This window comes from Nematolebias whitei, chromosome 15 (genome assembly GCF_014905685.2).
Source record: "Nematolebias whitei isolate Nwh7 chromosome 15, NemWhi1, whole genome shotgun sequence".
NCBI classification, from domain to species: domain Eukaryota; kingdom Metazoa; phylum Chordata; class Actinopteri; order Cyprinodontiformes; family Rivulidae; genus Nematolebias; species Nematolebias whitei.
Genome location: NC_056512.1, coordinates 38,405,916 through 38,421,973, shown reverse-complemented (window position 1 = coordinate 38,421,973; position 16,058 = coordinate 38,405,916). Strand labels below are relative to the sequence as shown.

The window sequence follows — 16,058 nt, the reverse complement described above, 5'->3', positions numbered from 1 at the left end:
TTGAGCTGCGCCCACATCGGCAGTCCAAAGCCGCGTGGGGGAGACAAAAAAGCCAAGCTGCATTTGTATCGGCAGTTTAGAGCTGGGTGGAGAGACACAGCTGAGCCGCGCATCGTTTGCTTTTAGCTTTTTAACTAGCTAGTACTGAGTGCAGCTAATTAGCATTGCGCCAGTATCGACAGGTGGATGGGGGTGCACAGTTCAGTTCGGTAGTTCGGCGCGCAAGGCTCTGTTAATGGGGCGGGGCGCCCCGCTTGTATAATAGTAGGAGAAACACTGACATACTTACGTCATGAAATTAGCACATCATGATATCAGTTGTTTTCCCGGGCAAGCTTTTTTACCGGTATTATCATGAACGATATGATATGGCCCAGTCGTACTCAGCCTGGTTAGATTTTGCTACCTGGATTATTGAGCATCCATCAGGAGACTTTTTCAGGATAATTTAAATTATTTGAGATAAACTGTAACTGAACCTGTTTTAGGTTCAGGTGAACCTGGGTCAGTGTTCAATTTACTGGTGTTAGGGTCAGTTAATCCTGGTTTGGTTTTAGAGGAACCTGGGCTCATTATCCGAATGATGAGTTGACCTGATCCCAGTCCAGAGACTTAGAAAAAGAACTGGAAGATTAGTCTACATACCAGGATGTATCACAGAGACCAGTCCTCCCAGCGACTCGGTCCCCCAGCGACCATGAAACTTTGAGTCCACATCCAGACAAAAAATATAGTTGACTTTATTGATGATCTGTTTCTCAATCAACGTCTGGATGAGCTCCATCCTACGAGCAGAGATCTCCTGCCAGCGGTTCGAGCTTGGCACAGGTTGCACCGTCACCTAGAGGAAGAAGAAGAGGCCAAAGAGTCAGCGGTCCAGAAGTGCTGATGCTCGTTGTGCAAAGGCCTAACTTACCTCCCTGCCTTCAGCCATTTGTACCACTGGTACCTCTTTTTGGCGGTCAGTGAACACATAAATGTGCACTCTGAAACCAACAAAGAAATGCTGCTCTGCTGTCTCCAGGAAGTCCTTCAGGAACATGATGTACCTGAATGGGAAGGAAAGGTCAGTCTGAGGTCAAGGCTAACAGGAAACACAGTGATGTGATGTCACACTTACTTCCCAACTGCGAACACTGTGGCAGCAACACTGATGTTCTTCTTTATGTAGATGCCATCAAGAAGAGTGGCACTGAAAGTTCCCTCCCAGACAATAGGAGCCAACCAGGGCGTCACCGCAACCACATCGGTCCGACTGCAGTCAGAAATGGACCATCAGTCATCACAGACTGAACCATAACTATAACCTAAAGGTGATACCCACCCCTTGACAATGCTTGGCTGCGGGTACTTCATCCTGAAACACAAAGAGAAAAATATGAATCAATCAGAGCTCTGATTCTCTGAGCCAGCTAACCCTGGTCAGACTGTTGGAAGAAATACTCTCACTTAACTTCCTCAAAAAGAACAACACTTGACAGCACGAGAAGATTTTTAACGGGTATTTACTTGGAAGGTCAGATTTTCAGGACAGGTTACATAAATATACATAAAGTACACACATGAGGACCAGCCAAGAGAATCTGCCCCGAGCTGCCTTCTCAGCTTGTTTCTATACTCTTATCAGTTCAGCCGAGTTCACAGAACTTGAAGGTGTCCTTGGCTGCAGCTGCAGCCTCACTCAGCTCCCCATCCATTTCTCTCTGCTAACCCAAACATATGATTCATGGGCAGAGTTAAGGTTCTCAGCCATGACCAAAAACACTCTAACAGAGAGTCAGGACGATCTGTTAAAAAGAAGAACTTCAGTGTCTCCTGTTCCTTCCCCAGATGCAGACACAACTATGCTAATGATGATGAATACTGCTCTTACACATCTGGAGCAACCAGGTGGAAGTCTGGATTCACGATGGCCTCATTGGTAGATCTGCAAAACAAAAAGAAAACCAGACATCATCCTCTGATCTTCATCTTGCAGCCCAGGGTCCCCAGCTGGCATGCAGAAAATCAATAAAAAAAATCTAAATTAAATGTAAATACATGTCAAAAAGAAAGTGTTGCAATCATGTGAGCACACAGTGCTAATGAAGAGTAAAAACAAAAAGCAGACGAGTTGTGAAATGTCAAGTTTTCTGTGGACTGAATTCCTGATGAGAGAATTGCCACAGAACAAGTTGATCATGTACTGAATGTTACACCTCTGGTACATCTCGAAAAAGTACATCACCGTGCCATGATAATAATCTGTCTTATAAAAGCTGCACTCACAGGAGCTACATTCCTACAATGTCTACTTCTTCTTTCAGCTGCTCACTTGTCAGGTGTTCTTGTCAGGTGTCCATGTAAACCAAGTTATTGAGACTGGACCACATTTGTAAGTTATTTGACCCATGAATAAATAATATACACACATTAGGAGCTTAGTTATTAGTCAAGTATCTGAGGACTTTACCTTTAATTAAGTGAAGGGAAAACAGGAATGGAGTTAAGGTTTAGCCCCTAGGGATTGTTCTTGTGTTCAGATTGTGTTATAAAAAGTCGAATCGACTGCCAGGCAATAGTTTAATATGACCACTGATAACACCAGGCTGGAAAAATCTGTTTCACGCAATTTAGTCAAATTTGTGACTTGGAATTGTAAAGGACTAAACAGACCTACAAAATGAGGTAATATTATAGAGCATTTGAAAAAACTAAATACAGACGTATGTTTTCTACAAGAAACACATTTGAAAAATCAGGACCATAATAAACTACGCAATAACTGGATAGGACTGGTATTTCACTCTAACTTTGGGGAAAAAAAGAGTACAGGCACTGAGTAATAATTTAAAATACACTACAGTTTATTGCTTCAAAAGTACAAACCAGATTCCAAAAAAGTTGGGACACTAAACAAATTGTGAATAAAAACGGAATGCAATGATGTGGAGATGGCAAATGTAATATTTTATTTGTAATATAACATAGATGACAGATCAAAAGTTTAATCTGAATAAATGTAACATTTTAAAGGAAAAATATGTTGATTCAAAATTTCAGTGTCAACAAATCCCAAAAAAGTTGGGACAAGTAGCAATAAGTGGCTGGAAAAAGGAAATTGAGCATATAACGAACAGCTGGAAGACCAATTAACACTAATTATGTCAATTGACAACATGATTGGGTATAAAAAGAGCTTCTCAGAGTGTCAGTGTCTCTCAGAAGCCAAGATGGTAAGAGGATCACCAATTCCACCATTGTTGCGCAGAAAGATAGTGCAGCAATACCAGAATGGTGTTACCCAGCGTAAAATAGCAAAGACTTTTAAGTTATCATCATCAACCGTGCATAACATCATCAAAAGATTCAGAGAATCTGGAACAATCGCTGTGCGTAAGGGTCAATGCCGTAAAACTCTACTGGATGCTCGTGATCTCCGGGCCCTTAAACGTCACTGCACCTCAAACAGGAATGCCACTGTCAAGGAAATAACAGAATGGGCTCAGGAATACTTCCAGAAAGCATTGTCAGTGAACACAATCCACCGTGCCATCCGCTGTTGCCAGCTGAAACTCTACAGTGCAAAGAGGAAGCCATTTCTAAGCAAGCTCCACAAGCTCAGACGTTTGCACTGGGCCAGGGGTCATTTAAAATGGAGTGTGGCAAAATGGAAGACTGTTCTGTGGTCAGATGAGTCACGATTTGAAGTTCTTTATGGAACACTGGGACGTCATGTCATCCGGACCAGAGAGGACAAGGATAGCCCAAGTTGTTATCAACGCTCCGTTCAGAAGCCTGCATCACTGATGGTATGGGTTGCATGAGCACTTGTGGCATGGGCAGCTTGCATGTCTGGAAAGGCACCATTAATGCAGAGAACTATGTTCAGGTTCTAGAACAACATATGCTCCCATCTAGACGTCATCTCTTTCAGGGAAGACCCTGCATTTTTCAACACGATAATGCCAGACTACATTCTGCAGCAATCACAACATCATGGCTACGTAGGAGAAGGATCTGGGTACTGAAATGGCCAGCCTGCAGTCCAGATCTTTCACCTATAGAGAACATTTGGCGCATCATAAAGAGGAAGGTGCGACAAAGAAGGCCCAAGACGATTGAACAGTTAAGAGGCCTGTATTAGACATGAATGGGAGAGCATTCCTATTTCTAAACTTGAGAAACTGGTCTCCTCTGTCCCCAGACGTCTGTTGAGTGTTGTAAGAAGAAGGGGGGATGCCACACAGTGGTAAAAATGGACTTGTCCCAACTTTTTGGGGATTTGATGACGCCATGAAATTTGGAAACAACAGATTTTTCCCTTAAAATGATACATTCTCTCAGTTTAAACTTTTGATCTGTGATTTGAGTTCTATTCTGAATAAAATATTAGATGTTGGCACCTCCACATCATTGCATTCAGTTTTTATTCACAATTTGTTTAGTGTCCCAACTTTTTTGGAATCCGGTTTGTATAATACCAGACTCTCAAAGCAGATACATTACCATCACTGGTAAACTTTATGACAATCTGATCATATTAGGAAATGTATACTCTCCCAATGTTGATGATGAGCAATTTATAAATTCTTTGTTATCAAAATTACCCGACATGGACTCTCATCAACTGATAAATGGGGGAGATTTTAACTTAGTGCTGGATTCAGTTTTAGATGGATCATCACGTACACCAACAGCAACATCTAAAATTGCAAAATGTGTTGAGAAATTTATGGACAGATATGAAATAATTGATCCATGGAGATCCCTATATGTGGCAGTACTCTTGTTATTCCCCAGTTCACCAAACATATACAAAGGTTGATTATTTCTTAATAGACAGTAAACTCCTACAGTTAGTGAAACAATGCAACTATGAAACCGTGATGCTATCATATCATAGCCCTCTTAACTCTACATTTAGCTCTTGAACAAAACCAAACATCAAAGAAGTGGAGAGTCGATAATAGCATATTATCAAATAAAGATGAAATGGTAGAAATTTAAAATCACAAACATATATTTATCAATCGTGACATTCCAGACATTACAAGATCCACGGTCTGGGAGGTGTTAAAAGTGTATGTTAGAGGACAAGTAATTTCATAAAAGCCTGAAAAATAAACACCAAAGAGAAAAGGAAACTCGATTAAAAAGGGAAGTAACAGAAATAGATACAGAACATGAGTCTACCCCATCTGCAATTCTACACACACACACACACACACAAAACCTTGCTCTGCAGACTGAACTGGAGTTATTGTACACCACAAGAACCGTCAAGATCTTAACCAAATCAAAGAACAAATTTTATGAGTAGGAGGAAAGAATGGGCAAGATTTTGACACCAAAAACAAACAAAAAAAGCAGCATCAAGGTTGATTACAGAAATTCACACAGATTCTGGTCAGTTTACAAGAGACCTAAAAGAGATAAACAATATATTTAAAATATATATGAAAATATATACAGTACTGCTGCTAAATCCACAATGAACCCCGCACTTATGGACAAGTTCTTCAATAAAATGACAACTCCAACAATCAGTCTAGAAAGTCTAGAACAATTAGAAAACCCATAACAAAACATGAAATTGAACAAGAGCCCTGGCCCAGATGGCTATTCTTCAGAATTTTACAAAATCTTTAAAGAACAAATAGCACCATTGCTGTTAGAAGTATTCAACAAGGTGTTACATAGGGTCTCCTTACCACCAACATTTTATCAGGCAAGCATTTCCCTTATTCACAATAAGGATAAAGACACCCCACCCCAGACACAGCATCTTATAGGCTTGTGAGCTTATTTAAGACAATAAATTACTAGCAAAAATCTTAGCTACACGTCTGGAAACAAACTTACCAAGGATTATTTCTCATTACCAAACTGGGTTTACCAAAAATACACTTGTTTTTTAATATCGGAAAATTATGCAAACCAATTTAAGCACACGCTGCGGTAGCTTGGTGGTCAGTGCCGCAGTCTTGTAATCCTGAGATTGCGGGTTTGAGCCCAGGTTGCATCAGGAAGGACATCTGGCATAAAACAATTGCCAAATCTTTCATACGAGTTCGCTAGCTGCTGTGACTCCTAAAGAAGGGAGAAGCTAAAAGATACTTTTTACTTGATATAATCCATTCTTGGGATAAAGATAATTTGTATCCTGAGATTTTACTCTCCTTAGATGCAGAAAAAGCCTTTGACAGGGTTGAATGGGATTTTCGGTTTTCAACTATGTCAGTGTTTGGATTTGGCTTAAATCTATGGTAAAATTATTATATGCCCATCCTCAGGCTTTGGTGCAAACTAATAATGTATACAGTGTACATGTATTCAAGTTATTTCCCTCTTAGCTGGTCAACTAGACAGGGCTGTCGACACTTGCCATTACTTTTTGCATTAGCCGTTGAACCTCTTGCTCTGTTATTATGAGCGGATGTGGCTGAGTGGTTAGAGCAGTCATCCTCCAATGCAAGAGTTGGAGATTCAATTTCACCAGCAGTCACATGCCGAAGTGTCCCTGGGCAAGACACTGAACCCCTCATTGCCTCAGATGTGTGTCCCATCGGTGTATGAATGTGATCTAAAAGAACTGATTAGTCTCTTTAAAATGATTTGTTCAATTAGCTTTGTAGAGATCCAGTAGAATGATGTATGAATGGGCAAATGAGGGCACATATTGTGTTGTATAGAGCTTTAAGTATATTAATAAGATAGAAAGGTGCTAGGAATGTGCGATATGTCATAAAATTCATATCACGATATGCATTATGAAGGGTGGCGATAACGATATATATCGCAATATGTTTTTGGTATAAAACGTGCTAAAAAAAAGCTTAGGGTGTCCTTTTGTCATCATATATTTTGAATTAAGAAAATTCCACTACTAGGTCCAGAGAGTTTCTAAATAACAAATCAAGTATTGGGCTTCTTTCTTGTAGTGCAAAACAGTGCAAAAGATATCAAATGTAGTTTTAGCCATATGTTTTGAACAAAAAAAATATGTTGTTAACTCTTAACAGTTTCCAGTCTTCTCACTTAATAAATGAACAGCAACAGAGCAGCATTTTACACTGAAATGCTTCACCCTCCAACTCTCTAGTGGGCGCCTCCTTCCGCTTTAATGGAGAGCTGACACAAAATGAGTCTGTGGCTTTGACCAGAGGGTCTCGCAGTAAAAATCACACAACACAGCGTTCTTTTCACAGATCAGAGAGCAGGTTTCTCTAAAGCTGACCAACGTTTAATTTAACTTTCGACGGGAAAAGAAAACAAAAAAAACTTTAGACGGAACACAGCATTTTGCGCATGCGTCAGAATACGGCAACTCTACGGCAAGCCGCACAGTTTTCAGCTCAAAAAAAGTAACGATTAAATGGGGATAATAAAGATTCTTGAACTTGAGCTTGAGATGGAGATTTATCTTTGACGTCTGGCTCATACAGTACGTACAAAAACAACACAAGTTAAAAATGCCATAAAATTTTAAAAAGCTTTTCTAACCCAATAAAACCAATTCTAAAATACATGATACATTAAAAACATCTGAGCCGACAAAGGTTGTCACGTGAGGCTACGTTTAAATAGGACTCTATTAAGGACACTCACAGCAGAGGGAACAAATGACTTTTTGTACACATTTTCCTTTACCAGAGGAACCAGCAGTCTAATGCCAGATGGTACCAACCTGAATAATGGTTGCAGTGGATGAGTTGGGTCATTGTAAACCTGTACTGCCTTTTTTTCTAGAGCCTGACTGTACAGACCTGTACAACTTGTTCCTGTTTCTGGCTAGGAGGTTCCCACAACAGGAGACAATAAAGGAAACAATACTTTCAACCAGTGACATGTACACCAACTGCAAGGTATTTCTGCTAGCATTAAAGCCCCTTAGCTTATATAGAAGGTGGAGACGCTGTCTGGCTTTTATTGTAAATACAGTACAGTCAGTTTTGGGCTGAAAGGTCAACTTGTTATCAGTTACTATCCTGAGGTATTTAAATTGGTATGGTATAATGGTATGGTTTAAAGTTTATTCATTTTACAAATAAAAAACAGTTGCATAACTATATTAAAAAATACAGGAGATTTAAAATGAAAGGCAGCAGAAAGAAGAAAAAAATCATTATATTTGCCCCTTTTTTCAAACAATTAGTTCAATCATAATCATGTTCAAGTCACAGAACAAAATGAATAACTCTTTCTAATTTTCCTAATTCTAATACAAAATTCGATCACATGCTCTACTTCCTGTTCCTGCTCTTTTATAACTGAAGGTCTGAATACAGGTCTAGTGCTGGCTGCTCCTCATCTACCTCCCAGACAAAGCTCCGTGATTTTACTGACATTAAGGTCCAGAAAAACATCATCAAACCAGGCAGAGAGCTGATCTATGAGCTGGGAGTAAGAGGGGCTATTGGTGATTTTCAGACACCAGTAGCCCCTGAATTTGTTTTCAGTGTTTTTTGCAGCCCACTGAATCTGTATTTCAGAATATGAGATGGCAAATGAAAGCCGTTATCCTTCTTCTTTGAAAGCCTTATTGTATTCAGCTCCCCATTTCAAAACAAAAGATTGAGAATCTAGTAGTCTCTCATTCTGTTAAAATATGGTTGTAAATAAGAAAGCATTATGGACAGACATCAGTTTTTAACCCATTGATTAAAAAAATTCATACATTCCCTCCATCAGTTGCAAACACGCCATTTTATCAGTGGAATCATAAAGGAATTCAATGTAGGACTTATTTACTGAAAATACTTTCCTTACATTTCGGCAATTACAGAACAAATTCAAACTATAATTGTTTTTTTAATTCTTACAGATCCAAAGTTGCGTAAAAAAGCCTGTTTCCGTCCTTCCCCAGTCAACCTCCAGACTCTACAACGGAGAAGGTGATTAGCTTTGCTCCATGTAATAACGGTTTGATAACACAGATATATAATTTGCTCTCACGAGAGGACTCAGGTCCTGCATTAAACCATCTGAAAAAGGCAGGAAGACCTGGGAGTGATTATTACAATCAGTGGTCTAAAGTCCAAGGATATGTTCATTCTACTTCTGTATGTATTAGACATGAACATTTGGTTCAAGGGTCTACATAGATTGCATTTATCTAAATTGAAACTGATAAAGATGTTTCCTCTGTCGATCCTTCTTGTGATAGATGTACATGGGGACCAGCCTCACTAACACACGTTCTGGAACTGTCCTTATATCGCAACATTTTGGAACAAAGACCAGACCCAATTTTGGCTCTGTTTGGTGTGAGGCCAATTCCTGTACAACCGTCAGATACCCAGAACAGAATGATTCATTTTGTGACCCTGATGGCATGGAGGCTGATTTTGTTATGTTGGAAACAGAACACACACACACACACACACATCGCCGCCACCGGGCTTTAATGAAAGACATCATGGGAGATTTAAAATAGGAGAGAATTAAATATTTATTAAGGGGGAAATCTGACATGTTTCACTTAGCTTTGCAGTCTTTAATGAATTATTTCAGTACAAATATATAACTCATTAATATGGTACAACGATGGATATGTTATCCTCTGATGTTTGTTTCGTTGTTGATTGCATGCACTTTTTGTATCTATTTTGAAAAGAAAACCATAATTAAGAGAATTTTTAAAAAGTGTCACTAGAACCTGATTTGTATTTGGACTGTTTTTGTGTCTACACTGGTCCCGTTAGACCTCAGTTCTGCATTTGATACAGCTGATCACAATGTTCTACTACAGAGGCTTGAATATGACATTGGGATTACAGGAACGGCTCTAAAATTATTTAAATAATTTATTTGATAGTTTCCAGTTTGTCCACATTAATAGGAATTTTCCAACTCCAGAGTTACTCATGGAGTTCCTCATGGATCAGTGCTTGGACCCATACTCTTTACTTTATATATGCTTCTGTTAGGTAAAGTTATTAAGCAGCATGGGATAAATTTTCATTGTTATGCTGATGATACACAGTTATATTTGTCCATGAAACCTGACGAATGAAATTAAACCCTAATGATTATAAATAATACGAGTAAACACATCAGTTCTTGTTAAGACAAACAAAATCTGTTGACAGGTGAGTCCTACAGAGGCAGAGAGGGAGCTGTACTGAGCATGTGACTCCTTAGCTCTAACACATTTCGTTAATTTCTTGGAAGCTAGTTTGGATAAAAGCAGCTGGAATGTAAATTTTATACAAATGCTGGGTTTGGTAAGTCAAAGGCTTCATAGGGAACTGCATTAATGATGTTGTGCCTAAAACCTCCATCTGCACTTACTCTAACCAGAAACCATGGGTTGGGCCAGAGGTTTGTGCTAAACTTAAAGCATGCACCGCTGCCTTCAATTCTGGAGACCCAGAGGCATACAAAGCAGCATTACGGCCTCAGGAAGACCGTGAGGACTTCTTAGAGGAAATACAGGGAACATGTGGAATCTGCCCAACAGAGCAACGACCCAAGGCGCATGTGACATGAACTACACAGCATCACAGACTACAAGATAAGGAATGTCTGTGGAACTGACCAGCGCATCATTTCTGGACGAGCTCAACACCTTCTACGCTCAGTTTGATGCAAACAGCACCAGACATGTCACCAGACCACATGTGGACAGTGAGGATACCACACTCTGTACAGACACTGCTACAGTGAGATGAACATTCAAAAAGGTAAACCTTTGCAAGGCCCCAGGGCCTGATAGCATCTCAGGATGAGTGCTGAGCTTCTGTTTAAATGTGCTCTATAAATAAAGTTGACTTGACTTGACAGAGTGTGTGCTGAACAACTCACCAAGGTGTTTACCAACATATTTAACCTATCTCTGAGTCAGTCTATTGTGCCCACTATCTTCAAGACATCCACTGTTTCCCCATCCCAAAGACCTCTGCAGCATCCTGCCTTAATGACTTTCGACCCATAGCCCTCACATCTGTCATCATGAAGTGCTTTGAGCGAATTATCAAGACTCACATCTGCATCTCCCTCCTCGACGCACTGGACCCCCTACAGTTCGCATACAGAACAAACAGGTCTACAGATGGCACTATTGTTTTAGCAGTTCACACTTCCCTCAGCCATCTGGAGAAGGAAAACACCTATGTGAGAATGCTCTTCACTGACTACAGCTCAGCATTCAACACCATAATCCCCTCCAAACTTGTCTCCAAGCTCACCACAATAGGCCTGGAGAAGTCCATCTGCTGCTGGATTCTGGACTTCCTCAACAACAGAACACATGCAGTGAGAATCAGCAGTTACCTTTCCTCCACTCTAGTCCTCAGCATAGGTACACCTCGGGGCTGTGTCCTCAGTCCACTCCTATACTTACTATTTACACGACTGTATCCCCAAGCACAGCTCAAACGTCATCCTCAAGTTAGCTGATGACACCACCATCTTGGACCTCATCACCAACAACGATAAGAGTGCCTACAGAGATGAAGTGAAATCACTGACCAGCTGGTGTCAGGAAGTTAGCCTCTCTCTAAATGTCAACAAAATGAAGGAGCAATGTCTGCATAAAGCAAGCAGCATCATTAAGGACCACACCCACCCAGCACAAGGACTCTTCCATCTACTACCTTCAGGCAGATGACACAGGAGTCTGTCATCGAGAACAAAAAGACTAAAGGACAGCTATTACCCACAAGCTGATTATTGAACTTGATAATAATACTCAGTTTCCCCTATATAACTTGCCATGGCGGGACACTCATCTTGTCCGTGACGTGATGGGGTGGGGAGACACGGGGGGGGGGGGGGGGGGTGTTCAGTGTGAGGGAAGAGCCTTAAGTTTTTCTTAGCTTGCACGTTGGTCTGTATTGCTGCGCCTCTAGCTTAGCACTATGTCAGTGCCAACGGGTGGGGGTGGGCCACAAAGTTCAGTTCGGTAGACCTTGCGGTCGGTTCTGTTGACAGCGTGGGGCGCCACGCTTGTATGATGGTAGGGGAAACACTGATACTGAACTATTGACAATAACATTGCACTAAGCCTCGTCTGTGACACCCAATATGTTTATTGCTGCTGCACTATGTGGCTGTATCATGTATGTGTCATGTATGTCATATCATAATAATAATAATAATAATGTCATCACAATGTCAGCACTGTATGTTTGCATACAATGGCGAAATTAGTCTCTGCATTTAAACCATCCACCACCAGGTGGTGCAGTGGGCAGCTATTGAAAGCACCCGAGGGGGGGCATTTTGGGGATGAGGTGTGCTGCCCAGAGACACCACGTGATGTGCAGTGACTGGGGATCGAACCTGGAACTTTCGGGTCCCAAGCCGGCTGCCCTGCCCGTACACCATCTCGGCCCCCATGCCGCGTATGTCACTACCATACCATCCTAATTCAATTAATCTCAAAGTTAATCACTACCTGTGCTATAACCTGTCACATAAACTGTGTAGTTTATGTTAGTTATGTACAATAAGTGCATTTAAGCTAATATTACTACCTGTGAAATACTTATTCATACAAATTCATCCTACTTGCACTGTTATATTCTACCATGTTGTTGTTTACTATTTTTATTTTGGACCTTGTAAATATTATATTTCTTTTTCCACTTTCTGGTACTTTATTTTGTACTCTTATTGCATGCTTTAGCATTTCTTGTTTGTTTGTTTTTAGCGAGTCAAATCGGTTCTTCTCGTCCTGAACATTTCATTGCATTGTTGATCTTGTGTTGACCTGCATGTGACAAACAACATAACCAAGTTCCAAGTTGTTTTTAGCTGAATCAGGTAAAACTCATGCAAGTTCATCGTCTGAAAGCAGTCAAGAGAAGTCTGTAAATATTTCAGGGTTTCAGGTTGTCAGAACAAAAGTCACTGATAAGTCACACCCAGCAGGTGTCGGGTTACTCACGGCTTCTCCAGACTTTTCCAAGAACCCTTTAAGTTTCCAATGAACCTGCAGACAGAAACAAACTCACATGAGGTCGTGGACGTGTTCTGATGAAGGAAAGCCTCAGATGAATAAATATGGGGCGAAACTACGTAAATAAAAAAAAGGAACCAGTGAACCTGAAAGTGATAAAACATTCATTCAGTTTACAGGTGCAGCTGAAAACTGACGTCACATAATATGTTTGTGTTGAAATGATCAGCAGTTATCAGAGCTGAACGATTGTCAAATCAGTGGATTCCGCTGCTTTAGTACTTTCTAACCGGACCTTCAATAGAAAAAAATAAATAAAATCAAGGTTGATTCTGACCTGCCTCGAGCAAAAACATCCTGTTGTGTTACTTTTGGTGTTTGTCATAGATTCAACTAAAGAAATGGGAACAGATTGTTTCTTTGTGACTAAAATAATCTACACATCCACTTCAGACTTCGGTTCTCTTCTATCTGAACAAGATCAGAAATAAAAACATTAATCTAAAAATATTCTGGAACAAGCTGGTGAGGATTCTCTGTCATCCAGGACATGGTAAATAAAAAAAAAAGTAAAAAACAACTGGACTTTATTTGTAACTGAAGACGATTCGCTTCTCATCCGAGGAACTTTCTCAATTCAAAGAAACAACATGGCTTTATTGTTTTTAATCCAAAACAGCAAATTATGACTTTTTACTTGTTCTTGTGGGATGACGTTATGTATTTTAATTATGGAGGAACACAGAACGGAGCAGTGAGGTCATTTTAAGTACTTAAAGACAAACAAAAGTCCTGAGCGCTGCCTTCTGGGAGGAAAACGTGTTCATGCTTTACACTGGATCATGTTTGTCAGGCCTGGATGCTGCTGTGAGAAACAAGAAGTCGATAACATGTGATCCAGAACGGGATGTATGGAGGACGGAATGAGACAAAATGAAATTAATAAAAACACAATAATGAAAATTAATCATTTAATTATTAAATACATAATTAAATCATAAAATTATTAAATACATCATTAAATATGCAATTAAATTATTAAATACACAATTAAATGATTTATTTCATGATATAATTATTTATTTCATGATTTATTCAATTATTTAATTTTGTCACATTCCACCCTCGTGTGTCACCATGAAATTATGTTAACTGTCAGTTTCACTCATCAAACTCAGTGGGCGGGATTAGGGCGGGACTAACACTGAACATGTGAAATCCTATATTGTTAGATAATAATAATAATAATAATAATAATAATGTCATCACAATGTATGTTTCCATACAATGGGGAAATTAGTCTCTGCATTTAACACATCCACCACCAGGTGGTGCAGTGGGCAGCTATTGAAAGCGACTGGGGGGCATTTTGGGGATGAGGTGTGCTGCCCAGAGATACCACGTGATATGCAGTGACTGGGGATCGAACCTGGGACTTTCGGGTCCCAAGTTGGCTGCCCTGCCTCTACACCATCTCGGCCCAGCCATAAGTGTTTCACGAGCATTACCCCAAGTTAGTATATTTCTTACCTTGCAAACAGACAGAGGTTTGCGATCCATACTGCTGCAACGGGCCGTAGGTCTGACTCTGTGTAGCCTCAGAGAGCTTCTTTGTTTAAATTTGCTGCTACTCGTAAAAGCGCGTCTTCTTCTTTACATTCATAGTATGAAAAAAGGTTTCATCCAAATACACGTAAACACAATTACCACTTCCTAAAGTTTTGGAATATATTTTCTGGCTGTGGATCAATCCGTTATCTGTGCTTTGCTTCTTGTGAGAAGCAGCCAATCAGGTGTCAGGGTTAGGGTTAGTCCTGCCCACTGAGTTTGACGAATGAGGCTGACAGTTAACATAATTTTATGGTGTCACTGGAGGGTGGAAGGTGACAAAATAAATAAATAAATCACAAAATAAATAATTTAAAAAGGTACATTTCATGATTTAATGGTGTATTTAATAATTAAATGATACATTTAATTGTTATGTATGTATTTATTTCATTTTGTCAAATTTCGTCCTTAATAAAGATGAAGGTCCGGGTAGCTCACAGCATCAAGCAGGTAGGACATGCCTCAGTAATGAGCAGGTGAACTGAGGGGGCGGAGTTACCTGTCGGACGAGTGGATGTAGAAGGACAGGGCTCTGTGGAAAACAGATCAACAGACAACTTAATTAATTATTAATATCAACTATTCGCTGCAGGAAGTCAGTGTGCAACCTCCCATTTAGTTACGCTACACTGAAATGTTTCTAAACAAAATGCGACATCAACCGCTGCCAACTTATTTTTTTGACTGACAGCTCTTAGAATAAATCTGTTTACTTTAATCATGTGGGTTGGATGAATTTACTGACTGTTGGCTGTGAGGCCAATCTGCATTTCAGCAAAACACTGAACACAAGTGTGTGGGGCACTCAGGTCAGAGCAGACAGACAGGGCGTAGACTCTGAAGGGTAGACTGGGAGGGTAGACTGGGAGGGTAGACTCGGAGAGTAGACTCAGAGGGTAGACTCGGAGAGTAGACACGGAGAGTAGACATGGAGAGTAGACGCAAAGAATAGACTCTGAGAGTAGACCGGGAGAGTAGACATGGAGAGTAGACGCGGAGAGTAGACTCAGAGGGTAGGCTCGGAGAGTAGACTCGGAGAGTAGACGCGGAGAGTAGACACGGAGAGTAGACGCGGAGAGTAGACTCGGAGAGTCGACTCGGAGAGTAGACATGGAGAGTAGACATGGAGAGTAGACACAGAGAGTAGACGCGGAGAGTAGGCTCGGAGAGTAGGCTCGGAGAGTAGACTCGGAGAGTAGACGTGGAGAGTAGACACGGAGAGTAGACGCGGAGAGTAGGCTCGGAGAGTCGACTCGGAGAGTAGACTCGGAGAGTAGACGCGGAGAGTAGACGCGGAGAGTAGACTCGGAGGGTAGGCTCGGAGAGTAGACTCAGAGGGTAGGCTCGGAGGGTAGGCTCGGAGAGTAGACTCGGAGAGTAGACTCGGAGGGTAGGCTCGGAGAGTAGACTCGGAGGGTAGGCTTGGAAAGTAGGCTCGGAGAGTAGACTCGGAGAGTAGACTCGGAGAGTAGACTCGGAGAGTAGACTCGAAGAATAGACTCTGAGAGTAGACCCGGAGAGTAGACTCTGAGAGTAGACCCGGAGAGTAGACATGGAGAGT

At 40.8% G+C, this 16,058-nt stretch overlaps 1 protein-coding gene across 1 annotated transcript in view; it reads right to left on the bottom strand.

Annotated features, from left to right (window-relative positions):
• Window positions 1-16,051, bottom strand: part of LOC119421205 (globoside alpha-1,3-N-acetylgalactosaminyltransferase 1) — an 18,169-nt gene extending 2,118 nt beyond the window's left edge. The window contains exons 1-8 of the mRNA XM_037688585.1: window positions 15,465-16,051; window positions 14,997-15,029; window positions 12,875-12,919; window positions 1,874-1,927; window positions 1,325-1,357; window positions 1,121-1,255; window positions 917-1,049; window positions 646-841 (exon numbers count right to left, since the gene is read on the bottom strand). Coding sequence (XP_037544513.1) covers window positions 646-841; window positions 917-1,049; window positions 1,121-1,255; window positions 1,325-1,357; window positions 1,874-1,927; window positions 12,875-12,919; window positions 14,997-15,029; window positions 15,465-16,051 — 1,216 coding nt within the window. The remainder of the gene's footprint in view (window positions 1-645; window positions 842-916; window positions 1,050-1,120; window positions 1,256-1,324; window positions 1,358-1,873; window positions 1,928-12,874; window positions 12,920-14,996; window positions 15,030-15,464) is intronic.
• Window positions 16,052-16,058: the final 7 nt, after the last annotated feature.